Here is a 27,500-nt window from a genome sequence, read left to right as displayed (position 1 = left end):
TGCAAAATCCTGTAATATAACTCTATTTTATCAGTCAACGTGGTTATTTGGCTTCTGACGTTGTCTTTGCCCGTTCTGTATCCTTCAGTTTGTCAACAAATGCACGTGTACCGCTGTCCATGAAAGGGGCTTAAAGCACGATGTGTATTTACAACAGTGGTGTCAAAGTAAATGACACCCTGCAACGGCAATACCGCTAATACCATTTTTACATAATGGGGCTTTAACCATTAACAGTTTTTATTGCTTTGTGTTTCCAAGAATTGTAAAGATGATATCTGAAAGATAGAGAATGCATGACATAAGGAGATTCAGATCTATAGAATTTAGCATTATTCTATTCTGGAGCGTATGTGGACATTTTGGTTTTGGTCCTGAGTTTAGTGTCAAAATGTAAGATGTCCAGGAGAACTGTCCAGAACATTTACAGAATGACATCACATGAAGTGCATGTTCAACATTCTCACCAGCGCATGACTAAATGACCCTCGTTGAGGTGTGTGACATGCAATGAGTGATGAGCAGTAAACACATGAAGATTGTTAATTATTAGTATAATTATTATTATTACTACTATTATTATTATTATTATTATTATTATTATTAAACATTCTCACCAGCGCATGACTAAATGTCCCTGGTTGAGGTCTGTGACATATGATGAGTGCTGGACAGTAAACACATGAAGGTTGACTCCACTGTCAGTTACTTTCACAAGGAAACACTGACTTATAAACAAAGAATTAACACAATGTATATTTCCTAATTTGCTTATCTACATACAGTACTTCTGTGAAGTCATGGCTTCTTCATTTGGGCTCTCTCTCTCTCTCTCCCTCTCTCTCTCCCTCTCTCTCCCTCCCTCTCTACCTCTCTCTCTCTCCCTCCCTCTCTATAGCTCCCCCTCTAGCTCTCTCCCTCCCTCTCTCTAGCTCTCTCTCTTTCCCTCTCTCTCTAGCTCACTCCCTCCCTCCTTCTATATAGCTCTCTCTCTCTCTCTCCCTCTCACTCTAGCTCACTCCCTCTATCTCTCTCTCTCTCTAGCTTTCTCTCTCCCTCTCACTCCCTCTCTCATACCAGATGTGTGGTCTGCTGCATTACAGCTGGTATCTGCTTGTGACATCGATCTCCAGACAGCCTCTTTCTGATGTCACAGCTTGGCTCACGAAACAAAAACAATCTACGTGGATTCATCTGGAGCTCCGCTGGGCAGTGATAGCAGGATTCATCTGGAGCTCTGGAGGGCAATGATAGCAGCACTCATTTTCATTCTGTCTGGAAGCTTGGGCCAGATGGCTATCAGCACCCCCAGCTGATGACAAAAGCCACAGGGATGTCTGAGCGTGTTCCTGGAAGAGGCTACGTGAGGAAGCGCAGGAAAACTGCATCCTGAAAGTGATTGCACAACAGTTCGGCATCTTGGACTGATAAGATTTCCTAATGTTCTGTCGCAGTCTGCTGTACTCAACTACAAATACCTTCTGGCCCTGAAGAGAAAAAGATTTATCTCAGCAGAGAAGCGCATCGAATAGCATGATGTGAAAAAAGGAACATTTTGTTAAGAGCAGTGTCAAGGGGGGGGGGGGGGGGGGGGGGGGGGCGTAGGAAGACAGAAGTGACTGCCACTGTGAGTACACGACTGGGGGCGGGTGCTGTTAAGAGCTGATGGGAAGAACGTTGACTATCCTTCTAAAACTGTCCCCAAACTTCACAACAGCGCCAATAATGTGTTCTGTTATATTATATATTATAAAATGTTCTGTTTTCTGTTTGAATCTGCCATGCTACTTTGGATTCTGTCTTCATGAAACAGTGCACTGGTTTACATTACATGTTTCAGACATGTTCCTCACTCACATTCAGACATGGTGGACTCCAGTCATTCTCATCATGATAGATTCTCATTGAGAACATAGTGTCACATCCTTCTGGCTCTACAGGACTAGGTGAGTTGTTATAACGCATATATAAAACAAGAATGGGAGCATTCAGAGAATGCAAACCTCCGCCTTGTGACCTTGACCTTTGACCTTGACATCTGAAAATCTAATCAATTATTGCAATTATTGGATGGGAGAGTTTCATCGGACCAATAAAAACCAGACCAATCAAATTGTTAGGGCGGGCTTTATACGTTGATGGACAGATACCAACGCTTGAGTTGAATTAACCGGTAGATTCGAACTCCGACCAAGATGGCCGCGTCTCGGGTGCTTAGTGGGGAATATTTTATGTGAATTAAGCTATCTACACGACTTTTTAATGTCTACATTGACTCGGTTAGTTGTGCATGTGCAATACGAATGTTGCAGAGTATTGTTTGTCTTAACTACAGCTCTCTAGACCAATGTTCCCTCTAATTTTTTTCAGCACTGAGCAAATCTTATTTATTCTGAGCGCACATTTCAGCACTGTGAGCAATTCGTAAACCACGCAACCTGACGAAAATGACCACGAGCCTGTGTTAGCCATAGGTTTCCAAAGAGATGACAGCAAATGCATGAATATGTCTTCAAGGTTGATTAATTCAATATCCTTTATAATGGGTGGACTTTGGAACATTTTAATGATGGTGTTTTACCAGTCAGTTTAGTTGAACTTAAAGAATCTTTGGTTGAAAATAAATAAGGTTTAGGGTTTATGACTGGTTCACTGGTTATGAATAATAATGATATATATATATATTTATACAAAATAAAAGTATCCAAGGTGTTTAGTCATTTCTCAGCAGGTACAACATTTAAGCAGAACTTCATTGAAAGAAAAATGCTAATGCAGTGCTTTACAATACATACAGTAATAATGGTGTATTTTTTCCTAAAGGTAGCCTTTATAAATTATTTAATAACTGGAGTGGTTTGCAACAAACTAAGCTACAAAACATGTCATTTGAATTACATTGAGGGAGCTTGGAGCTAGGCCATCTTGTCTGCAGGCCTATGGAAGACACACCTTTCTGACTAAACATTTGTCAAAATGTTGTTGCAGTTATCAAGATCACTTTGAATGGGGCCTTATGGGTCTAATTGAAAATATTGGAAATTTCTACCTCAAATCTTCTCGCCTCACGATTTTGTCTTAGTGGCATTCATTAGACCGAAACCGCGTTCACAGTAGGCGCTAGATGCTTGAAATGTGCCACAAATGTCAAGAAGTTGTACCTGATCTGGAAAATGCTCACTTTTCAATAACCATGAACTTGAATTTGTTGTTGACAAATAGTCATATTATGCTTCCTCCAGAAGCGCTTCGAACCTTTTTGCCAGATTGGTCACGTCATTCAGCCCATGATCAAATGTACTAACTGCGCAACGTGTCTGGCTCAAAGGCAGCCCACTCAGCTCAGGGAAGTGAGCATCCAAGTGCTCACAAACTTTAAGGACAAACAGAATAATGTCACTTTTGTTCACTGCATGTTTTCCCACGAGCGAACTCTTTTCGCGTTTGCCTCGGAGCATATGTAAATATGTCTGAAAGTTTTATCCTACCTGAGTCAGTTTGGACTATTTCGTCTAGCCGCTCCTGTTTAAACGTTAGGCAGACCTTTTTCTGGGACACCTGCTCTGCCTGTCTTTTCGCCATGGTAGCCTATAACTGCTGGAGCAGAGCCCGGCAAGAGAGCTAAAGGAAATTTTGTATGTAAACATTCTAGCGCACATCCGGCTTGGCTGTCAGACATGTCAGTATTTTAAATGTTTATTACCTAGCCTACATACCCTTTGATGCTCAGATTTTTAAACCCCAAAGAAAATCGTTATGCGGTCTGAACAATGTGCGCTGTCTGCAAAATCTATTGCGCGGCCTCTTCGACTGGCCTGCGCGGGCGCACGTGCGCGCAGCTTAGAGGGAACATTGCTCTAGACCATTATTGTTAGATCATTGCTAACGCGTACACAAAAAACCCATTGAAACAAACTGTAGCTTGTAGCCTAAATGCTAATTAATTAACGTGAGTAGGCATATCTCAACAGACATCGACAGCGCATTCATTTTGAAAGAGGAACAGAGAAACGCGATCAAGGCATTTGTCGATTGAAAAGATGTTTTTGCCGTCCTTCCTACGGGATCAGGTAAACGTTTAATCTATCAGATGATGGTAATACTACGTTGCTCTGATTGGTTCTAGGTATCCAATTCAGCGAATAGGCATTTTCTTTCCTGGTTCGTTGAAACACGCCCCATAATCACAGCCCAAAGGTTCGGTATCAGACTCATATTCTGACTAGAATCATGAGTATGACATCGTCAGGCTAAGAGGTTGTAAGCCTTTAGGAAATATTAAACCCAATGGCATTGCTGCAGTGTTGACGGCATAAAGTTTAAAAACTGCAAGCCAAGCAAGGGTCAGTTCACCTTCCCTACCACACGGAACCGTCTAAATGCCGTTCGGAGGCAATGTCAGAAACAACAGTTCTCAAAAACGTCCTGTTGCCGTCTACCACAGACTCTCACTGAACCCAGTCTGGACCAACACCAGCTCTCACTGAACCCAGTCTGGACCAACCCAGTCTGCCACAGGACCAACACCAGCTCTCACTGAACCCAGTCTGGACCAACACCAGCTCTCACTGAACCCAGTCTGGACCAACACCAGCACTAGCTCTCAGTGAACTCAGTCAGGACCAACACCAGCTCTCACTGAACCCAGTCTGGACCAACACCAGCTCTCACTGAACCCAGTCTGGACCAACACCAACACCAGCTCTCACTGAACCCAGTCTGGACCAACACCAACACCAGCTCCACTGAACCCAGTCTGGACCAACACCAGCTCTCACTGAACCCAGTCTGGACCAACACCAACACCAGCTCCACTGAACCCAGTCTGGACCAACACCAGCTCTCACTGAACCCAGTCTGGACCAACACCAACACCAGCTCTCACTGAACCCAGTCTGGACCAACACCAACACTAGCTCTCAGTGAACCCAGTCTGGACCAACACCAGCTCTCAGTGAACCCAGTCTGGACCAACACCAGCTCTCAGTGAACCCAGTCTGGACCAACACCAGCTCTCAGTGAACCCAGTCTGGACCAACACCAACACCAGCTCTCACTGAACCCAGTCTGGACCAACACCAGCTCTCACTGAACCCAGTCTAGACCAACACCAGCTCTCACTGAACCCAGTTTACCACAGGACCAACACCAGCTCTCACTGAACCCAGTCTGGACCAACACCAGCTCTCAGTGAACCCAGTCTGGACCAACACCAACACCAGCTCTCACTGAACCCAGTCAGGACCAACACCAGCTCTCACTGAACCCAGTCTGTCACAGGACCAACACCAACACCAGCTCTCACTGAACCCAGTCTGGACCAACACCAGCTCTCAGTGAACCCAGTCTGGACCAACACCAACACCAGCTTCTCTGAACCCAGTCTGGACCAACACCAGCTCTCAGTGAACCCAGTCTGGACCAACACCAGCTCTCACTGAACCCAGTCAGGACCAACACCAGCTCTCAGTGAACCCAGTCTGGACCAACACCAGCTCTCACTGAACCCAGTGTGCCACAGGACCAACACCAGCTCTCACTGAACCCAGTCTGGACCAACACCAGCTCTCAGTGAACCCAGTCTGGACCAACACCAGCTCTCACTGAACCCAGTGTGCCACAGGACCAACACCAGCTCTCAGTGACGTATAAAGAATGAAATAGAGATGACTTGTCCAAGTCTTCAAAACATAATTTATGTTGTATGATCAAGTCCACAGTTGCAGTAACAACAATCAAATCAACAATAAACCCATAAATACTGAAATAGCTTGTTTATCATATTATGCATATAACATTAATGCTTAAAATAGGTCCATTGTTTTAGAAATAGATAGACATAGATAGTTTTAGAAACAACAACAAAAGAAAATTACGTGAAATCAATACCTATGTGTTCTATTCATATCGTTATAGTCTATTCAGTGACATAATAAATGTATCAGTATTTATCATAAAAATACTGATATATGATTGACGCACTGCCCTTTCCTGAAAAATGCCTTTCCTGCTTGGCTATGATTGGCTGTGGGGGGACCGAGCCTCTCCTGCTTGGCTATGATTGGCTGTGGGGGACTGAGCCTCAGCTGGACTGACATGGGAAATCTGGGGGTGGAAGATGGCTTCCTGCAATTGACTCCGAGCAGCGCTCAAACCAGGCTTTATGAGGACTGGGCTCAAACCAGACTTTATGTGGACTGGACCCAGACCAGGCTTGATGTGGACTGGACACTGGACTCAAAGTAGGCTTGATCAGAAAGAGATGAGCACGGAAACAGCTCTGCCTCAACACTGCCCTCAGCGTAGTTACATTGGCTGTGTGTGTGTGTGTGTGCCTTCAGCGTAGTTTCATTGGAGCGAGGAGCAATGCCCACACACACACACACACACACACAGACACAAACACACACACACACACACAGAACTGACAGCCAGAGGACCGCGAGAATGGAATCTGACACAATGTGTAATGGATTAGAATCACAGACTGCACTGTGACAGCATGACGACACATGGAGGACACGGGTTTGAATCCGGCCTGATGTCATTTCTCCTGTCCACCCCCCACCTCTTCTCCCCCTCATTTCCTGTCCCACTTTTCACTGCACTATCGATTAAAGGCAAAAAAGCCAAAAAATTAATCTTAAAATAAAAAAGAATCACAGACTTATCCTAAAACTACCTTTGCATACCAGCCACAATTTAGAACAGAATCAAGCATGTAACATACAACGCTGCTGTACCTCTGTTACGACCCCCTGTGCCCGTGCGCACCTTGCCTGCAGTCCTCATCCTGGCCAGGTGGAGGCATCAGGCTAAGGATCTACCAACTTCTAATCAGCACTGATTATCCACACCTGGCGCCAGATGTGGATACTTAAAGACTGTCACAACCAATGGAAGAGGCTCTCTCAGCTTCCGCCATTCAAACACACACACACACCTTTTGACAAACGCATCCACACGCATCCACGCATAGACAAAACCCCTAGACTTTCCGTTTGACTGACTTGTGCTAAATAAATCGCCTTTTGGTTTAAAGATACACGGTTTCCTGTCTCAACCTTTTTATGCTACTGCCCAACGAGCCGGGCGTAACAACCTCTCTGCCCTGTGACATTCAGATCCTTCACCCCTGCTGTACCTCTCTGCCCTGTGGCATTCAGATCCTTCACCCCTGCACAGGGAGTGCCAGCAGAGGCAGCGAGAGTCGAGGGCTGCCTGGCACTCAACAACAGCGCCCTGTCACTGCCAGGGGTGCCAGCACAACAGCAGGCTGAGTGGGCACACTGTTGAGATGAGGGGGGGGGGGGGGGGGGCATTGGCAGCAGATTTCAGGCATCTCACTTACATGCAGGCTGGTTGACTCCTTCCACACACACACTCACACACACACACACACACAGACACACACACACACACACACCCACACACACACACACACACACACACACCCACACACACACACACACACACACACACACACACGTGTCTTTGGGTCGCTGCCTCTTCTGTACAGTTCCACTTTACTCCATTAAGATCAACTCATGTCATCACAGAAGAACAAGTGAGTTATTGATTATGAACTCATGTAGGCCTACACACACACACACACACACACACACACACACACACACACTGTTGCCACAGAGGAATGCCAAGCGTGTCGCTTAGGGCTGTATTTCCACTGACAGTCCAGTAGCTAGACAGCCTGAAACAAGAGCTTATTCACTGGATGGACAGAAGAGGAAGGCTGCATATGTTGCCACCAGCCCTGAACATGCATAAAAACATACACTGTTGTCATCCAGGTCTCAACCTGTGAAAAGTCAAACAGGGAGGAAATGACTAAATTGAGAAGGAAATAAAGAAAATGATAGTCGAAGCCTGTGACACACAAGGGAGTGCCTTTGTGCTGAAGTTGTTTTAGGTCTTGTGTAATTTTGTTGTGATATGTTTCTAATTCTACAAAGAAGACAACAGGATCAAGTGGAATATTCATATAATTTCTGTTTTTACATAGCAGTTATCTGAATATCCACAAATGGACGATAGAGTTGTATGATTTCGCAGCAAATAGCATTGGATTACGTGTGTAAACCGCCCACCTTGCCAGCCATATTCATGCGTCATATGGCAATGACGTGATATGGCATTGTCGGTCGACCCGATAAGCGAAACTGGAAGGCCATGTGCCAAATTCAGGCATAACCCAATACGTCTTCTAACTATTACCCTATATACCTACATATTTAAGGCTAAAATTCCCTTAAAATAAGTTAGTTCACTGCGTTAGGTGAGGGGAGACGGCCTTTAGGCTATTACGACTTTGTAAACTCGCTATCTGACATTTCGCTTACGATAACCAATCTTCCAGAGCAAATACCCTGAAGTGAAGGTCCTCAACGTTGATATTTTTACACTGTTACATTGTTGTTATATTGTGATATAATTGTAACAAACGTGTGAATACAGTCATCATGTATCGTTGTCCTATGTAAGTAGGACGTATTTGGCAAGTCAAACTGTTCCGCAAGTAAATAAAAGTGCTCATGTGTCTCCTTAAAAGCCTACACATGTGGAATAGGCTATGTGACACCGAACATAGAGCCATTTGGGGTAGTGTTCATCCGATGGCAATTCTGTGTTTATGTCAGTTTGACGTAAAACAGTGTTACAAGTTACTGGTTTGCTTTTAAAGTCAATCGACTACCTTTCATAGGCTACACAGCTATCATCGCGCTCTGTGTCGGTCTCTAGCTGTCAAGAGGTGCCTTACGGCTGACAGCCCGTCATTTAGCCTCCTGTTAAGAACTTTAGTAATGATACATTACTGTTGAAGTTATTTGACACTTACCCTATAAATCTACAAAATCCAAGACCCAAATGGCGTGTTTCCGTCTGATTTCTCCACCACTCCTGTAGGCAGTTGAAAAGGGGTTCTAAAACACAGTTTACTACTCAGGGTTGTTTTCTTCACTTCCTCATAGATGAAGCCATTTTGAATTGAGAGGAGATATTTCCGCTGTTGTCATGCTCCTTAAACTTGACAAGTCAAGGCGATAAAAAGTTTACGGTTTACTCCAATGACGCTCTCTTGAATACCTTAGGTCATGCTGAACGACATGGAAACTTACTGCTGTGTTATAGCCTACTTTTCATCAGCACTAAATGCTTATAATCACCCAATTTCCTCAGAGGAGAAACAGAAAGAGAACTCGAGCTATATCAACTTTATAAAGGCAAGGCAAATAGTGAAAGTAAACAAATAAATTAACTAAACTGAATTAATTAAATTGGCCTGGTGAACTATGCCTACTACTACCAATCAAACATAAGTTTTATATAATATTTATGCAATTTGCTATTTTGTCTATTTATTTTATCTATTTATTTATTGTATTTCTTATTCAAATTAGTATTATTTTTTTTATGATAATGTAGATAATTGATTACTATTCCCACTACCCGTCTGCTTTGGCAATTGAATTTCCCGCACGGGATTAATAAAAGTGTATCCTATCCTATCCTATTAAAAATAAAAAAAATAATAATCTGACTGACATCCTGTGATCCAGTTATGACTTAAATCGCGTGTAGGGTAGATTACTTTAAATAAACCACCTTAATGTTTTGTCCTAAAAAAAAATATTGGATATGTCGTCTCATTTTCTTAAAACGCTTGCAAAACAAGAATTGTTAAAGTTTAGATAGCCAATTATTTGTATTCAGTTGGATTCCCTCTCGTTGTGAGATGGAAACTGAAGCTTGACAACCTTGTTAGTGATTCAGAATGAGAACTGGGGTAGCATCGATCAGGTAGCATACACCTTGTCGGATACACAACCCAAGACCTGTCAAGAGGATGAATAAGAAGCTCTAATTAAAACGTGTAGTAACTTAAGCTAACCTTTACCATGCAACCAACCGCTGCACCGTTACAAACTTCTCAATCAAACTGGTGTCACAACTGAAATGCGAGTTATTTCTTCCCCTATAGCACCCCCTATTGCAGGAAAGGACTAGGACGCGATGTGGCACTCTGAGCCTGGGCGAGACTGAGGCGCGCCTCACCTAGGACGCGGGTCTGGCACTCCGCGCCGATGAGACTTTTTTTAAAGATCTTGTTGAGACTCTTATTAAAGATCTTACTCATTCTCGTGGAAGATAATGTATAGAAGTTGTACTAGCATTTGTATTCAAAGTTTACACTTTAATCTACCAAAGTACAAATAGCTACACGGTCAAGCAATGCCATTTATTTCCTAAAATACGTTTTACGAATCCAACTTACATTACCACTGCACACTCACAACCTTACAGATAATGTATAGAAGTTGTACTAGCATTTACCTACCAGACAAAATACCAATTCAACCCCCACAAGGTAGTTTACACAGCACCAGGTTAGAACCATCAAGGCGGCTCCTGGCCTTTTGTCTAAATTGATGGGCCATCAGACCTGGGCCTCGTTTCCCGAACGCGCACTAAGCGATGCAATCCACCAGGGGCGTCGTTCGGCCTATTATAGAAGAAATCCAAACGATGTTTCTGTGTATAGTACATCACGAGAATGTCATTGTTTCACCTGCCTATTCCCATCAAAATAGAAATAAAGAATATTGAGTATTTGAAAATAAAGATTAGGCTATACAAAACTAGTGCAGTGCCCGTAGGAATTATGCATTCTGTAGTGTTAGCAGACGTAGAGCTGTTGGGTAGTGTAATGGCAAGACATATTTGCACTCCACATAGGTACAGCCAGGTTACACTGAAGTATTATTGTGATGCATGTTTCCTTTTCATTAAGAAATGTGTAAATGGTAGCCTTTTTGGAGAGTTACCAACAAATAAAGTTTGAGATTATGTAGTGGATGCAGTTGAATATAGATGTCAACGTTGCTGTCTAAACTAAACTAAATGTCATAAAGAAAGAAATTATTTAAAATGAAGTTATGGTTGAAATAGGATAACTTCTTTATTGTAAGGGTAAGTGTAGGGTAAGAATGGTCATGCAGTTGGACTCAAATGTAGGTTCATTTTATTGAATGTATGTAGCCTACTGTACTGTATGACTTCGATGATGCTAGCTTTGACAGCCCACTCTCAGACAGATCGTAATAAATGTCCTTACAATGGGAACACAGTTTAAATACTCTGCTGGAGATGGCGTTACTATCCCCGCCCCGAATTCAGTGCACAGTGCACGTTCGATGCACGCATAGGCTAGCTAATTTCACAGCAATTAACGTAAACAGGTTAACGTGACGTAAACAGCTCCTAGAGATACTTAAGAACTCGTGCACCTGGCTTTAAGATGATGTTCGGGAAACGCTCGTAAGTAGAAAGTGTTATTCAGTCTACGATGTCGCCAAAATCCACGTAGGCCGTTAAGATACGTCGTTATCGGGAAACGAGGCCCTGGTTCCTGGCTTTTTTGTGTCTTGGAACCAGAGCTATTAGACTCTGATTGCTGGTTTTTGAAATAAATGACATTAAATGACATTGCTTTACCTTGTAGCTATTTGTCTCTGTCTTGTAACCGACTGTCAACCACGAGATTAGTAAGATCTTTAATAATTGTCTCAACAATGTTTATAGTAGGCTACGTGTAGCTATTTGTTTTGTCTTTGTGAGAATGAGATCTTTAATAAGAGTCTCAACAACGTAAGTAGGCTAAGATCTTTAATTTAACAACTTTAAAAACTTTAAAGAAATAAATGACAATGCTTGACCGTGTAGCTATTTGTTTTATCTATGTGAGAATGAGTAAGATCTTTAGTAAGAGTCTCAACAACGTTTATAGTAGGCTAAGATCTTTAATAAGAGTCTCATGTGCGCCCACGCCCCTGCCTCTATGCAATGCGGCGCGGCGTGCCAGATCGCGTCCTAGGTGAGGCGCACCTCATTCACAAAGTGGAGCATCTTGCCCAGGCGCGGAGTGCCAGATCGCGTCCCGGACCTTAGCTCCCTAATGGGCCCCCTATAAAAGGCCTGTCAGTCACAGTATGTTTCTGATATTTATAGCCGAAATAATGCAAATATCTTGCGTAACAAGATAAATGAAAAGGTAATATGAGAAGCTACTGTATAGTTTACATTTTATTACTATATATCTAAAAGGCCTTAGAATGCAAAGCAACAATTGCAACATCTAATCCCTTTAAAAGCAGGAAAAAAACTCCATCAATATTTATCTGTGTTGATAAAGCATTGCCCAATATTTCTAATAATGACACAGAAGGATTACATTTTAAAAGTGCTTTATTTGAGCATGATCATGAAGCATATTATTTATCTTTTGACAACATGAGCAGTTGAGCAGTGCGTCCCCTTCAAAAAGCAAAGAGCAGGAAGCCACTAAAGCTGCTTTCATGACTAAACCGACTATAGAGGCTGTCGCCTGCAGGGAGTCGCATGTTAACTACATCTCCCACCTCCACAATGATTTGTCCTAAATAAAATAATTGGATATGCCGTCTCATTTTCTAAAAACGATTGCAAAACAAGAATTGTTAAAATTTAGATAGCACATTTTTTGTATTCAGTTGGATTCCCTCTCGTTGTGAGATGGAAACTGAAGCTTGGCAACCTGTTAGTGATTCAGAATGAGAACTGGAGCGGCATCGTTCAGGTAGCATAGCCTACACCTTGTCGGATACACAACCCCAAGACCTGTCAAGAGGATGAATACGAAGTTCTATTTAAAACGTGTAGTAAAATAAGCTAACCTTTACCATGCAACCTTCCGCTGCACCTTAACAAACTATTTAATTAAACCGGTGTCACAACTGTAATGCAAGTTATCTCTTTCCCTGTAGCACCCCCTACTGGGCACCATAGGTAAAAGGCCTGTACAGTATGTTTCTGATATTTATAGCAGAAATAATGCAAATATCTTGCGTAACAACATAAATGAAAAGGTAATATGAGAAGCTACTGTATAGCATTTTATTACTAGATATACAGTACTGTGCAAAAGTTTTAGGCAGGTGTGAAAAAATGCTGTAAACTAAGAATGCTTTCAAAAATGGAAGTGTTAACAGTTTATTTTCATCAATTCTTCATAAATTAACAAAATGCAGTGAAGGAACAGAAGAAAATTCTAAATTAAATCAATATTTGGTGTGACCACCCTTTGCCTTCAAAATAGCATCAATTCTTCCAGATACACTTGCGCAGTGTTTGAAGGAACACGGCTGGTAAATTGTTCCAAACATCTTAGAGAACTAACCACAGATCTTCTGTGGATGTAGGCTTCCTAAAATTCTTCTGTCTCTTCATGTAAACCCAGACAGACTCGATGATGTAGAGATTAGGGCTCTGTGGGGGTCATACCATCACTTGCAGGACTTTCTGTTCTTCTTTAAGCTGAAGATAGTTGTTAATGACATTGGCTGTATGTTTAGGGTTATGTTCCTGCTGCAGAATACATTTGGTGCCAATCATACGCCTCCCTGATGGTATTGCATGATGGATTAGTATCTGCCTGTATTTCTCAGCATTGAGGACACCATTCATCCTGACCAAATCTCCAACTCCACTTGCAGAAATGCAGCCCCAAACTGGAAAGGAACCTCTACCATGCTTCACTGTTGCCTGCAGACTCTCATTATTGTACCTCTCTCCAGCCTCCAGCGAACAAACTGCCTTCTTCTACAGCCAAATATTTCTAATTTTGACTCATCAGTCCAGAGCAACTTCTGCCATGTTTCTGCACCCTAGTTTCTATGTTTACATGCTTAGTTCAGTCACTTGGCCTTGTTTCCTTGTCGGGGTAGAGCTTTTTGGCTGCAACTCTTCCATGAAGACCACTTCTGGCCAGACTTCCCCGGACAGTAAATGTCTGTACCTGGGTACCACTGGTTTCTGCCAGTTCTGAGCTGATGCCACTGCTTGAAATCTTCCGATTTCGAAGGTAAATAAGCTTGATGTGTTTTTCATCAGCTGCATTAAGTTTCCTTGGCTGAACACTGCGTCTACGATCCTCAACGTCTTCTTCAAAAGAGCTGGAACTGCACATTTTGAAACCCCTGTCTGCTTTGAAATCTTTGTCTGGGAGAGACCCTGCTGATGCAGTATAACTACGTTGTGTCTTGTTGCTGTGCTCAGTCTTACCATGTAAATGGATAAAAAATAAACATTTATTGTTTACATTTTTCAAAGCATTCTTAGTTCATAGCATTTTTTCACACCTGCCTAAAACTTTTGCACAGTACTATATATATATATATATATATATATATATATATATATACTGTATAGAGAAATATACAAATAGACTACATGCTATAGCCGCCCTTCAAAAGAATGGTCTAAGAATGCAAAGGAACAATTCCAACATCTAATCCCTCTCAGTCTTCTGTAAATGTTGGCTAAGACAGTGGTCACGTGATATGGAGTGAAAAGCTGGTGGACTAACACTAATGCTAGTTACATAAATCTGTGACCAAATAATTGAATTGCATAACTCGGCAAAAAAGCCCCTTTGTCTGATTCTTTCATTATCCTCTACTCATGGTTCATAGCTCAGATGCAATAGCCATTTCGCCCTGACGACGGATGGTAAGCAGTAGCCTACCTTACAGTAATTACATTTTAATTGAAAATTTAAACAACATTTTAAGAAAACATGAAAACATAACTACAACGATTGTAGACTACCGATTTGTGAGCTTATTTTTCCGTAATGAATAAAGTTGCAAAAAAAAAAAAAAAAAAAATACAAACCAGCTAGGCTAGGACAATGTTCATTCAGAGTTTTTATTTCTGACTATTTAGGCAATTTGACGAAGTTTTACAGTCACTAGATGACGGATGATTCTCAATTAGGTTGCGTGTATCTTTTCAGATAATCTGAACTACATTGAAGTGGGAAAGTGTCTCGTCCTGAAAGATCACAACCTCCTCCGCATCAATACAATGGGGCAGGAAATATGCGTGTTTTTATTTTCTTTGACAGCGCTCCCCGTTCTTTACACAATGAACAATGTCCCCGCATTTCAGGAGTAAGTTTCCGAATTTACTACATCCATATATCTATCTATCTATCTATCTATCTATCTATCTATCTATCTATCTATCTATCTATCTGTCTATGTTTTAAGGTGTTGTGTCACATCAGAATAACCATCGAAGATTTAGGCCTACATTTTAAGTGTAATCTTTGCCAGAGGAGGGCGCTCGGAGTTCGTTCGATCAAGATGTTGCGAGGTCGAATTACAGTAGCACTGTCTCCGGTTATACTTTCTAAAAGCATTCTTCTCTAGAAGATTTTTTCCATGAAGGATTTTTGCATGAGGCGTATGCACTGAGGTTCACTGCCCTTTACCCGGTGTTAATATTACGCGTTACTAAACTACAACAGGTTTAGAAGCTGAAAAAGTTTTGCCACAGACACTAGACTATTCCCTGAAAACAGCTGTGAGTTTTGGGAGTGAATTTCTATCGCTCCGGGGAAGTTTTACATGTCTGTCACGTATGTGGATTCGTCAGAAGCTTTCACATCTTTGCATCATGTCTTCCGGTGCTCTGGGTGTTGGGATAATTATCGCTTCCTCCATCTACCAATTAATCTCTGCTCATTCATTTAAAACTGTGTGAGGGAGTGTGTGATGCACACTACACGGATAGAAAATAATTGAAAAAAAAAAGAGGTGGAAAATGTAAGGGAGATTACTTTTGAAGGGAATAACAATACATGTAGAGTGTTTTTGTCAGCCTCCCAGAGGATTCTCCAATAAGTTAATAATAAAAGAATAATGTAACACACCCACAGGATTGTCCAATACGTTAATAATAAAATAATAATGTAACACACACACAGGCCGCTGGTGATCCTGGAGATTGGACTGGGAGTGCTTGTAGTCGTGTTCTTCCTCGTCTACCTTGCTACTCGCCTAAACCCACCCAAAGATCCTTTCTTCTATGGTAAGACACAAATCCTTTCTTCTATGGTAAGACACAGATCCTTTCTTCTATGGTAAGACACAGTCAAGTGAATTCATTCATCCCTACCTCTGATACAACACTACATCTATACAGTTCAACGACTAACTGCTTTGCTTTTAATATTCAAGATTTCTGCAAGGTTTGCTTTGTGCCGCAATGTATCTGAGGAATCAGATACATTTATTTTGAGATTCTCAGCTTATTATAGAAAACCACAGAGTTTGATTAATTGCCTGCATTGTTTATTACCTACCCAAATCTGACTGCATCATCAGAAGCAGGGGTAATCTGACTGCCTCATCAGAAGCAGGGGTAACAGAAGCAGGGGTATCCATGACCGCGCCTGGCAATTATGAGGTGTGGGAATCTGAGCTTCACATTCTTAGCATAAACACCACCATGGCTCTCCTTCAGTATGACACTGACAATGCCATTGAATTACCTATTTTCTCTCAGTCTACAATGAGCTCAGTGCATATGAGGATTGGTTTCAAGGCCACCAGAATCCCCACACATCTTATTTCAATCCTATTGTCCCCTCTATGATGGTGGAGCATAGTAATGCATTTCTCCGCTCTGCAGTGGATGGGCTAAACCAAGCCCTAGAGAGGAATTAGATGGAGAGAGAGAGAGAGAGAGAGAGAGAGAGAGAGAGAGAGAGAGAGAGAGAGAGAGAGAAGAAGAAGATATCTATCATTTTGTATGCATGTGTATAGCAGATAGAGAAACAGGAAGGTCATCTGTATAGATAGGCTACTGCATGATCGCCATGTTATTGACTGGGTCGCCACATGTAAACCTGCACGTGAGACACCTGACAGATAAACAGGACATCAAGAAAAAGGTTTTCTTTAGTAATATATCAAGTAAAGCAGTGAAGGTATGATGGCTACAGCACCTTTAACATAGCCATGGAGTTGGCTATGGGCTATTTCCAATGATTACAGTCACCTCTGCTCTGAGGTAGGCCCCTGTCCCCTAGTCTAAACCCTATATGTGTGTGTGTGTGTGTGTGTGTGTGTGTGTGTGTGTGTGTGTGTGTGTGTGTGTGTGTGTGTGTGTGTGTTTGTGTGTGTGTGTTTGTGTGTGTGTGTGTGTGTGTGTGTGTGTGTGTGTGTGTGTGTGGGTGGCTATTGCCAATGATCACAGTCGCCTCTGCTCTGAGGTAGGCCCCTGTCCCCTAGTCTGGCGTCCCCTGCCTCTCGTTATATGGAGCTGAGAAAGCTCTAGAATAATGCCGCTGAGGGCGTCCGTCCGTTGTCGATGAAAAGTGCCCTTTTGTCAGATCCTCACTCTGAATGCAGAGAAAAACTAAATGTACAACTTCCAAAATGAATCTCATTCAAACCGCCCTGCTTGCAGACATCATTATCTCTCTCTGCAGGGGGGGGGAATCAATAACTGGTTAGGGGGGAGATGTGTTTAAATTTAGAAGCCAGAGGAAAGGTTATGATGCTCAGTTTCTTAAGAGGAAAACAAAGCAGATGCTCGGGGCAAATATCCCAGACGTATGCCCACAGAAACACACACACACACACACACACACACACACACACACACACACACACACACACACACACACACACACACACACACACACACACACACACGTACGGCCAGATGTGCAGTCTAATGTCTACAGAGAGAATTATTCGCTTTCCTGGTTGTGAAATGGTTGTGATTTTGGAGTTGTAGTGAACAAAGCAGATTGTGTTATTACACAGAGACTGATGTCTTTGCCAGGGAAGAGTGAAGTGAACATGGAAATGCATTGAATGCTGGTAATGGCTGCTTCTTCAAAGCCCAGAGCTGGTAAATGTGAGATTCATGGGCAGAGGCCCCCACTAGCCTCTTGTTTAATTTGGGTTAAATTAAATAAAGATAGGAATTGGATACACTGTAAAAAAAAAAAAAAAAAACTAATTTTACAGTTAATAACTCTAAATTTTTACAGTGGTTTTCTGTTTTGTGAAATTGTATACAAAACTACGTATAATAATGGAGGTTAACTATAAATTAAAAACACGACTGCTATTTTAAGGATAATGCCAATAATGACAAATTACATGGATTTCTAACTGTATTATTTATACATAATTTTTCCATTTTACTAAAATACATGCAAATGTAAATACAATTACACTGATAATCTGTAATTAAATATGTAGCTCATTATATTAAGGTTTATGTACATACTAACAATTTATCATGTTTCTATGTAAATTTACAGTGAATTTCTCAAAAATTCAGCAAACCCATTTTCATTAACCTGTTAGAACCTTGATGTTTTTTGGCAAATTCTACCTAAAATTCCATGCCCAAATGTAAAGGCCTACTTTTGAGTCTTAAGCATAGTATGATGGCAAATTTCAATTTGATGTTACAGAGTACCCCTCAAGCTATGATAAAATACCTTTAGAGTACCATATATGTTATCTCAAATTTTAGAAAGATGTTGATAACCTTCCCAAAAAATAGGCGCCCCCTAATTATTTTTCCTTTTGCATCTAGATTACTGTGGATGTAAGTGGGAAAATGAATTGAAATGGCCAGTTATGTCATAAAATTGTGTGCCCCCAAGGGTATGTCATCACCTGAACAAATGGAACTGATATCTCATCCCAATCAAAAGTTAGAAGACAAATAATCGGTGACCTCTCCATATACTCTTCCGTGACTTTTGCTGTTTTCTGATTCTACCAGACTCTATTTCAATCTTCTCGTCATCCAACGGTTGAAGCTCTTTCAATGCTGCTGTTACCCCATAAAAAACAATGTTGTTGGGGCTGATTCTCTGTTTTATTTTTAGAAGCCATGATGATGTAGAATAAATGTGTTTCGTTGTACAACTGCATTTCGTTATAGAACTGTCTAAAACTTGCGTGGCTAAACGGCAAAACAAATGCACGTGAATTACTGATTACATCCCACCTTCTCTGTTGTGCACTCGGATCTTTGCATCTCATTGGTCAACAGTCATGATTGACACACGTGTTTTCCACGTACAGACTTAGCAGAGTTTACCATAGCAACCATGGACATATGATAGCAACTGTAAAATAGTCTTGGGTGCGCACGTTGTGTCAGACTGACAGGTCAGTCAACCTATGATATTAGTTACAGGTTTGCGTATCTTGCTGGCTGATTGGGTTATCCTGATAAGATAAGAAGATAAGACTCACTTTGTTCATTCGGTTAAAATCAAGCCAAAAGACTTCCTATAAGAGAGGCAGCTGTTATAGAGTAGTTTTGGAATGAGATGTGCGTGAAACTCATATATGTGTGATGATCAGGTGTCCCAATACTTTTGACATGACCTAACCTTGGATCTGGCTGGCCCAGAGCAATGCAGAACAATAAAGACGAGACAAGGGGGAAATTACTTTGCAATGGACTGACTCACTCCATGTAGTTTAATATGAGTCTGAAGTCAAATGTTTTAACTTTTGTGGGTAGAGGCTATTGTCATGTTCCTGCTGAGCTCCGCTCCGGCCACGCCCCCTTCAATCACACAAGCACATAGGCTACACCTGTTTCACTCTCACTCATACTCTCAGCTGCATGTCATCAGTATCATTCACCATCCCAGCTGCACTGCATGCAGGTCCCCAATCACATGATCACACACACCTGATTCACTCCCTATATATAACCTGCACTCCGCTCACTCCGTGTTTGGTCTCGTCGCTAAAAGGGCGAAACCTTTGCCCAAGTCTTCTAGCTCTGTGGCCCACTCTACGTCCCTGGGATTCCGCCTTCCGGCCACCGGCAACTACAACCCCATTGTCAGCTGGCTTCCAACCCAGCAAGCTCTCTGTTTATGCATTAATGCCACCAATAGCATATTCTTTATAATCATTTTCTTTTAAACATCTCGCTGTAGGTGATGGCGGGCAGAACAACAATATAGCAGCGTACACATTGAATCAGATTCAGTGATTGAGCGAACGTGAACCAATATATCTATCTCCACCGCTGAAGCTTAATTTTCTCTTCCTAAATAAATAACACGGAAAATGCGCAAAAACACCATGCGTGCATACGGCACCGGAAGTAATGTGACTGTCTTGTCCGGCTTGTAGCCGTGTACCTCTGTTCTTTGCCCTTGCGCACAGTAGCCAGAGTGAGAATGTGTCAGCACTTTATTGAATGTGTTTGATCATAAAAATGTAGGAACAATCTGTAAAATGACAGTTTCTCTGCTAAATGTGAATTGCCGTCACTTAATTGAAGGTGTTTCATTGTAATAAATGAGGGAAAATCTGTAAAATACCAGTGTTTCTCTGCAAAACTGTTAGGGCTGCCACTTTATTGAAGATGTTTAATCTTAATTAAAGAAGCCTGACTGAATGAATGGTGTTTGCTCGTTATAAATTAGGAAGAATCTGGAAAATAACAGTATTTTTTGTTGAACTTGTAGTACTGTCACTTTATTGAAAGTGTTCGATATTAATAATGGATTAAAAAAAAATCTGTAAAATAACAGTTTTTCTCTGCTGAACTGTTAGGGCTGCCACTTTATTGAAGATTTTTAATCTTGATTAAAGAAGCCTGACTTAATGAATGGTGTTTGTTAGTAATAAATTAGGAAGAATCTGTAAAATAACAGCATTTTTTGCTAAACTTGTACTGTCACTTTATTGAAAGTGTTCGATATTAATAATAGATACAAAAATCTGTAAAATAACAGTTTTTCTCTGCTGAACTGTTAGGGCAGCCACTTTATTGAAGGTTTTTAATCTTAAATATCGAGGAAAACATTGTAAAATAACAGTGTTTCTCTGCTATACTTTTAGTACCCTTACTTAATAAAAGGTGTTTGCTCGTAATAAATTAGGAAGAATCTGTAAAATAAGTTTTTCTCTGCTAAACTGTTAGGGCTGTAACTTTATTAATGGTGTTTTATTGTATTAATTGAGGAAAAATCTATAAAAAAAACAGTTTTTCTCTGCAAATCCTTAAATGGAAATATCTGTAAATATAGGGTTTTTGCACTTTATTTGAATTAGGATGTTTTACTTTAATTTTGCGGTTTTTGTTTGGCAGCCGTAGCTGCCAGAAATGTACTGTTTTTTTACAGATTTGTTTTTTTTACAGTGTACGATAGGCTATGAAATTAAACACACACACATAGAGGGGGACTCACACACACACACACACACACACACACACACACACACACACACAGAGGGGGACTCACACCACTTGTTAAGCGAGACATGAGCAGAGCTTTCATCCCCATAAATGTTTAATTTTTCAAAGTGTTGATTGAATCATACAAAAGCCCCTGGTGCATACTTAAGTATGGTGTGTGTGTGTGTGTGTGTGTGTGTGTGTGTGTGTGTGTGTGTGTGTGTGTGTGTGTGTGTGTGTGTGTGTGTGTGTGTGTGTGTGTGTGTGTGTGTGTGTGGTGCGTACTTAAGTATGTGTTCCTCCTCAGTGTGTGTGGAATGCCCCTGGTGAGTACTTAAGTATGTGTTCCTCTCTCAGTGTGTGTGGAATGCCCCTGGTGCGTACTTAAGTATGTGTTCCTCTCTTAGAGCAAGGCCAGACTAAGCGGATTTTCATACTTTCCGGAACGTATTCGGGTTTAGTCAATCGCTGCCAGACAAAGCTGTGCTGCGCTGTTCTACGGCCACACACACCCATTGAAACTGGTGAATATGCTGTAGTACATATGCAAGGCCTGTTGGTGGCGCTGTGAAGGGTGCTACCGGAAATGGAGAAGAAGACTCGTAGAAGAAGACGACAAGTTACAACTAGTTAAGTTGGTGACAGTTCAGTTTGTCGCCAAGTAGTTGACCATACTGTGCCTTATACATTTCCTATGCTTAAATCATCATTGTTCGACCTGTATGTGATGCATTATGTGCATACCTAATGAAAGTAAGGGTTTTCATGAAGTTGCTACTGTGATAGATCGTGTGTATTAAATACCACATTTTGGGCTACTAGGCCGTAAGGTGAACACGGTTTTCGTTTCAGCCCGTTCCACTCACTGGCATCTACACAATCTTTAGCTTATAAAAAAGAACGAGTCGTGGTTAGTTACCAAAAAAAAGTTCGTCGCTGATTTTCCAGTCGATTGTCTATATGGCTTTGTTTTATGCAGAACTAGAGACTTCAGAGCGTAATAAGATTTTTGTCGGGAGCCGTGCCACGGTTCGACACGTGATCATGCTACACCAATGAGAAGGCTGCATTTGTCAACAGAATGGAAAAATGGCGGCTCCCGTGTGGTTAGAAACATCGTTAAAGATAGAGGAAAACATCCGAACATCCTCAAAAGTGGGCTAAATTAATTCTAATTAGTGCTGTATAGATAGCCGCGTCCAAGAATAACAATGAGGCAAATATACGATAATTTTATGTTAAGTTATTTACATCAAGTTTGACATACGTGGGAATACCCATTACTGAAGATCTTACATGGACTGTGAACACCCACCGAAGAAATCAAGGCAAAGACTGTACTTCCTACATCAGCTGAGGAAGTTCAGCACCATCAGCTGTGTGTCCTGACAGCATCACTTGGTATGGGAACTGTACAGCCTGTGACTGCAGCACCGAATCATCAGAGCATCTCTCCATATTCTGCAGGAGACCTGCAAGAGAAGACCTACCTACCAGCGCCCAAGGTATTGTAAAGGATTCCTAACATCCTGACCATGGACTTTTCAAAACACTGAGGTCAGGCAAACGTCTCTGCTGCTACAAGACCAGAACAGAGAGACTGAGGAGGAGCTTCTTTCCTCAAGCATTCCTTATCCTAAACACACACAATGACTATAAAACATCAATTACACCTTTTTTCACACACTGCTCTTTAAACTCCCTCTTGCTATTTATGAAAAATATTTCTTGATCTTTCTTTCTCCACACTCGCACAGAAAAAAACAGTAGTATTTTTATGTATGTGACAAATAAACCTCCATGTATCAATAAAAGGCAGTAATTGTAAATACCAATGACCATCTGTTTGTTCATTCATTAATTCATTCATTCTTCCACAAATGAAAACAACACTAATGAACCATAAAAACACTCTTCATGAAACATGAAATATGATAAATAAAACTGTACAAAACTGAATAAGAAATAACAGATTAGGGACACTCAGTCCTCACTGTTAGTGTCAGTGTCAGGACAGTTATCTTCCAGTTCCTACAGCAACGACATAGGTCAACTACATGCAACACAATCCTGCAGAAAAACATCTGTCTGTCTCACAGGCACCTTTGCAGCCACAGTGTATCACATGCAAAACACTGTCAGGGGCTGGATTTCTAGTCATCCAGGTGACGTGAAGTTCCCATCCTCTATTTGCCAACCATATCCAGCAGGTGATGGAGCACTTATATTATGTTTGAGACAGGACCTCATTATTGCAGCCTGGTAGTTTGCCCTTTTGCAGTGCTGATGGAGGGCATCAGTGGTAGGGGGAATGGATAATTCTGGCAAGGCTGATGATGTCATACAGAAAGCCTTGAACCTAGCTTTATTTACATTATCAGCAGCCGACTGATCATATAAGTGGCATACATACTGGCAAAGAAATGCAAATGTTGACTGCTCCAAGTTTAAGTTAGTACCTAAACTTTTAAAAGCCTTTAGGTACTCATCTTTCTTACATGCAACAGAAAATGTCTTTCTTTTTCCTTTGCCATAAAAGGCACTTGTGGAGTCACACCCATAGAATGTTTGAATTCCGATCAAGGCTGAACACACACTGGTTCCAAGAGCTGATGACACCTTGGTAATGTCAATGATACATGTCCTGTTGCCAGTCCCTGTGAAAACATATAAAGTGCATGGCAAATCTGTCTGCACACTTACAGCAATGACTGCCACATCTGTAGATGCCAGACAGTGTAGCGGGTTAAAACGGAAACAGGGTTCACCTTACAGCCTATATGAGGATGTGCATGTGTGTGAGTGTGAGTGTGCACACACTGGGCACCTTCACGAGGCTTCTCTCCAGTCTTCTCTTCCACACACACACACACACAAACAGAGTTGAAGACCTTGTAAATGTTTTCCCACATAGTATGTTTTTGCATATGAAAATGCCAGTGAAAATGCCTTTACATATTGTAAACATATAAAAGGTCAGGCACATTTATGTGGACCTTCCCTGCCATGTACTATCAGGTGACGTTTTAAAGACCCAGCTTGTTTAGAAGTTTTTCCACATGGCATGAGTATCAACATATGTATTTGAGAAGGGCAAACTTCACACTTCAGAATTCAAGCATTTAAGTGGCTTTTCTTCACTGTGCAACCGCTGATGGCATTTCAGACTTGATGTCCAAGTGCAGTGTTTCTCAACCACTGGGCCGTTGCACTTATCATCCTTATTACTACTGTATTTTGTTCTGTGTCTTATTGATATAATGTATTTAACCCTTATTTAATGTTAATCGCAATTACAAACGAGGGTCTGACAGGGCTTACAATTAGGTGTGAGTGCTCCAGATCAATGAGGAAAAGTCAACCCCCTCGCTGGATTTCTAAAGTTGGGATGATTATTGTATTTCTGTAAGTGTGTGTGTGTGGGAGAGAGAGAATCTGGGAGTGGAGCTGTAATGTTATAGGGGAATGAGGGTTTATTGTTGTGAATGAAATCTCACCTGTGAGTGTGTGTGTGCGTGTGTAGGCTATGTGTCGATGTGTGGAGTGAAATGTGTGTGTAGCCTACTGTATGTGGGGTGTGTGTGTTTGTATGTGGAGTGTGTGTGTGGTTGTTGCCACCTTAAGTTTTTGCCCATTTTCTTAAATCCATAGTGTCAAAGTTAGTTAAACTCGCAGGCAAACATAGTTTTTGCAGGGGCAGTGAACCAGCTCAAGGATCACCTTTGGAGCTGGTGGAAGTGACATCCAGAGTCATAATTCTTGTCTTTGTTCATCTGTCAGACGATGTCATCATTTCTTTGTGATTTCTAAGAAATGCTCATGAGTTCTTACAATGTTGCATGGAATTGCTTGTGTATCATCTAAGCCTATGATTTCTCATAGTTAAGATCACCTCAGCTGACGTAGGAAGTACAGTCTTTGCCTTGATTTCTTCGGTGGGTATTCCCATGTATGTCAAACTTGATGTAAATGACTTAACATAAAAATAACATCATCGTATATTTGCCTCATTGTTATTCTTGGACGCGGCTATCTATACAGCACTAATTAGAATTAATTTAGCCCACTTTTGAGGATGTTCGGATGTTTTCCTCTATCTTTAACGATGTTTCTAACCACACGGGAGCCGCCATTTTTCCATTCTGTTGACAAATGCAGCCTTCTCATTGGTGTAGCATGATCACGTGTCGAACCGTGGCACGGCTCCCGACAAAAATCTTATTACGCTCTGAAGTCTCTAGTTCTGCATAAAACAAAGCCATATAGACAATCGACTGGAAAATCAGCGACGAACTTTTTTTTGGTAACTAACCACGACTCGTTCTTTTTTATAAGCTAAAGATTGTGTAGATGCCAGTGAGTGGAACGGGATTCGTTTTCTAAAGGACTTTTCGTGCTTCACCTTGCGGCCTATACCTTCTAGTGCTATTAGTAGTGATTAGCACGCTAAGCGGAGATTTAGCTATGTTCTGTTCTTATGTTGATACGCTGTAATAAAGATGTGTTCAATCCTGCTAAGATTTCGACTGGATGAGATATGAATGAGATCCATGTTGCCTAGTGTAATGTCCACTATTATATGTATCTGGTAATATTAGTTGTGTAATTCAGTGCAGTGTAAATTAGTCCCCATAAAGAAGACTGCTTTGGTAACTCAGTGAATAAAACGTGCCCTTCTTAGATCGTTGTTTGCCAGCCATAAACAGAACAGAAGACTTACATTTTTTTGTTTTTATTGCGATTGGGAAGATGTACGTGACTACTTGACAGCTTCCAGCGTTCATGTGGGATAATTACGTCATCAGATTCGCGGATTCAAACCCGATTTGCGGCCAGACAGGCCCTGATAGCAGGGTAGATTGCATCCTTCCCACTCTGGAGAGGGGATTCTAACCTTGGGCGGAAAGTAACGCTCCAAATGGCAGATTTATCTGGCCGGGAGGCCAGTTTGTCAAGTTATTTTCCGGAAAGTATGAAAATCCGCTTAGTCTAGCCTGGCCTTTAGTGTGTGTGGAATGCCCCTGGTGCGTACTTAAGTATGTGTTCCTCTCTCAGTGTGTGTGGAATGCCCCTGGTTCGTACTTAAGTATGTGTTCCTCTCTTAGTGTGCGTGGAATGCCCCTGGTGCGTACTTAAGTATGTGTTCCTCTCTCAGTGTGTGTGGAATGCCCCTGGTACGTACTTAAGTGTGTGTTCCTCTCTCAGTGTGTGTGGAATGCCCCTGGTGCATACTTAAGTGTGTGTTCCTCTCTCAGTATGTGTGGAATGCCCCTGGTGCGTACTTAAGTGTGTGCTTCTCTCTCAGGGCCTGATTTACTAACATGCGACCGCTGCTTAATCTGCGTTCGCACATTAACGCACTGTGTTTTTGCGCATTTTCCGTGTTATTTATTTAGGAAGAGAAAATTAAGCTTCAGCGGTGGAGATAGATATATTGGTTCACGTTCGCTCAATCACTGAATCTGATTCAATGTGTACGCTGCTATATTGTTGTTCTGCCCGCCATCACCTACAGCGAGATGTTTAAAAGAAAACGATTATAAAGAATATGCTATTGGTGGCATTAATCCATAAACTGTCTATTATAACAATATAGATTGTGTACATGGCGAGATTAATAATTTCTACAAGGGACATGGGTTCACTACAATATATATGGACGTGGGTGCAATCAATGGTTCATATTACGTTCGGAAAGTTTGCGATTTCAAAAAAAGTCCTGTTTGATGTCTCTAATTTCAGCTGTTGCAGTGGGGAAATGTATTGACCAGTGCGCCTTAGCAATGCGTCAAGTACCTGTGTGAATATTTGGCTGAGTGAAGGCTGAGATATACCAACTGCTGATGCTATAACTGTTTGAAATGATCCGATGCCAATATTTGCAATGTTGTCCAGAGTTTACCAACTGATTGAATGGAATGTGATCTCCGGTTGGAGGGTTAGATGTCGTCTCTGATCTGGTTCAGTAATTGAAGTATTGCGTGGCTGGTTAACCTGTACCGTCTAATGTTTTGTAGTTCATTTAACTGAAAATGTGTTATACGAGTTGAAAAAATTATTTCTCTCTGTCTTCTTTCTTCGCCTTGATCTTATCACTGCTGCCATATCAACGTTTTCAGACTCAATGGAAATGCGCTTCTTGGTTAAGACGTGCTTTTATGAGGCGGAGAATTAGCGCGCAAATCGGAGACGTGCGCTCGCCAGGCAGTTTAGTAAATACCACGCAATACATCATTAGGCGCACTCCTCCCATTAAAGTGCGCTTCACGCCTACTTTACCACCCACGTCTCCGTGCCATCCCACCTGTTGGCAGGTACACACCCTCAAAGCGTTAATATGCGACTCTACTCAAATGTGCCCCCTTTACGACCGCTATTTTACGCCAGAAATGGGCACAATCCTGTTAGTAAATCAG

At 41.6% G+C, this 27,500-nt stretch overlaps 2 protein-coding genes across 2 annotated transcripts in view; one reads left to right on the top strand and one right to left on the bottom strand.

Annotated features, from left to right (window-relative positions):
• sbno2b (strawberry notch homolog 2b) overlaps nt 1–8,947 on the bottom strand; it is a 75,721-nt gene extending 66,774 nt beyond the window's left edge. Inside the window, exon 1 of the mRNA XM_080834379.1 lies at nt 8,858–8,947. The gene's annotated coding sequence lies outside the window, so the exon portion shown is untranslated. The remainder of the gene's footprint in view (nt 1–8,857) is intronic.
• Nucleotides 8,948–14,922: 5,975 nt separating this feature from the next.
• The window catches only part of tm6sf2b (transmembrane 6 superfamily member 2b), a gene marked incomplete at both ends in the record, with an annotated part of 24,745 nt that continues 12,167 nt past the window's right edge, over nt 14,923–27,500 (top strand). The window contains 2 exons of the mRNA XM_080835296.1: nt 14,923–15,008; nt 15,827–15,930. Coding sequence (XP_080691422.1) covers nt 14,923–15,008; nt 15,827–15,930 — 190 coding nt within the window. The remainder of the gene's footprint in view (nt 15,009–15,826; nt 15,931–27,500) is intronic.

Source organism: Sprattus sprattus (assembly GCF_963457725.1).
Source record: "Sprattus sprattus genome assembly, chromosome: 3".
Taxonomy (NCBI): Eukaryota; Metazoa; Chordata; class Actinopteri; order Clupeiformes; family Clupeidae; genus Sprattus; species Sprattus sprattus.
This window is presented reverse-complemented; position numbering and strand designations above follow the sequence as displayed.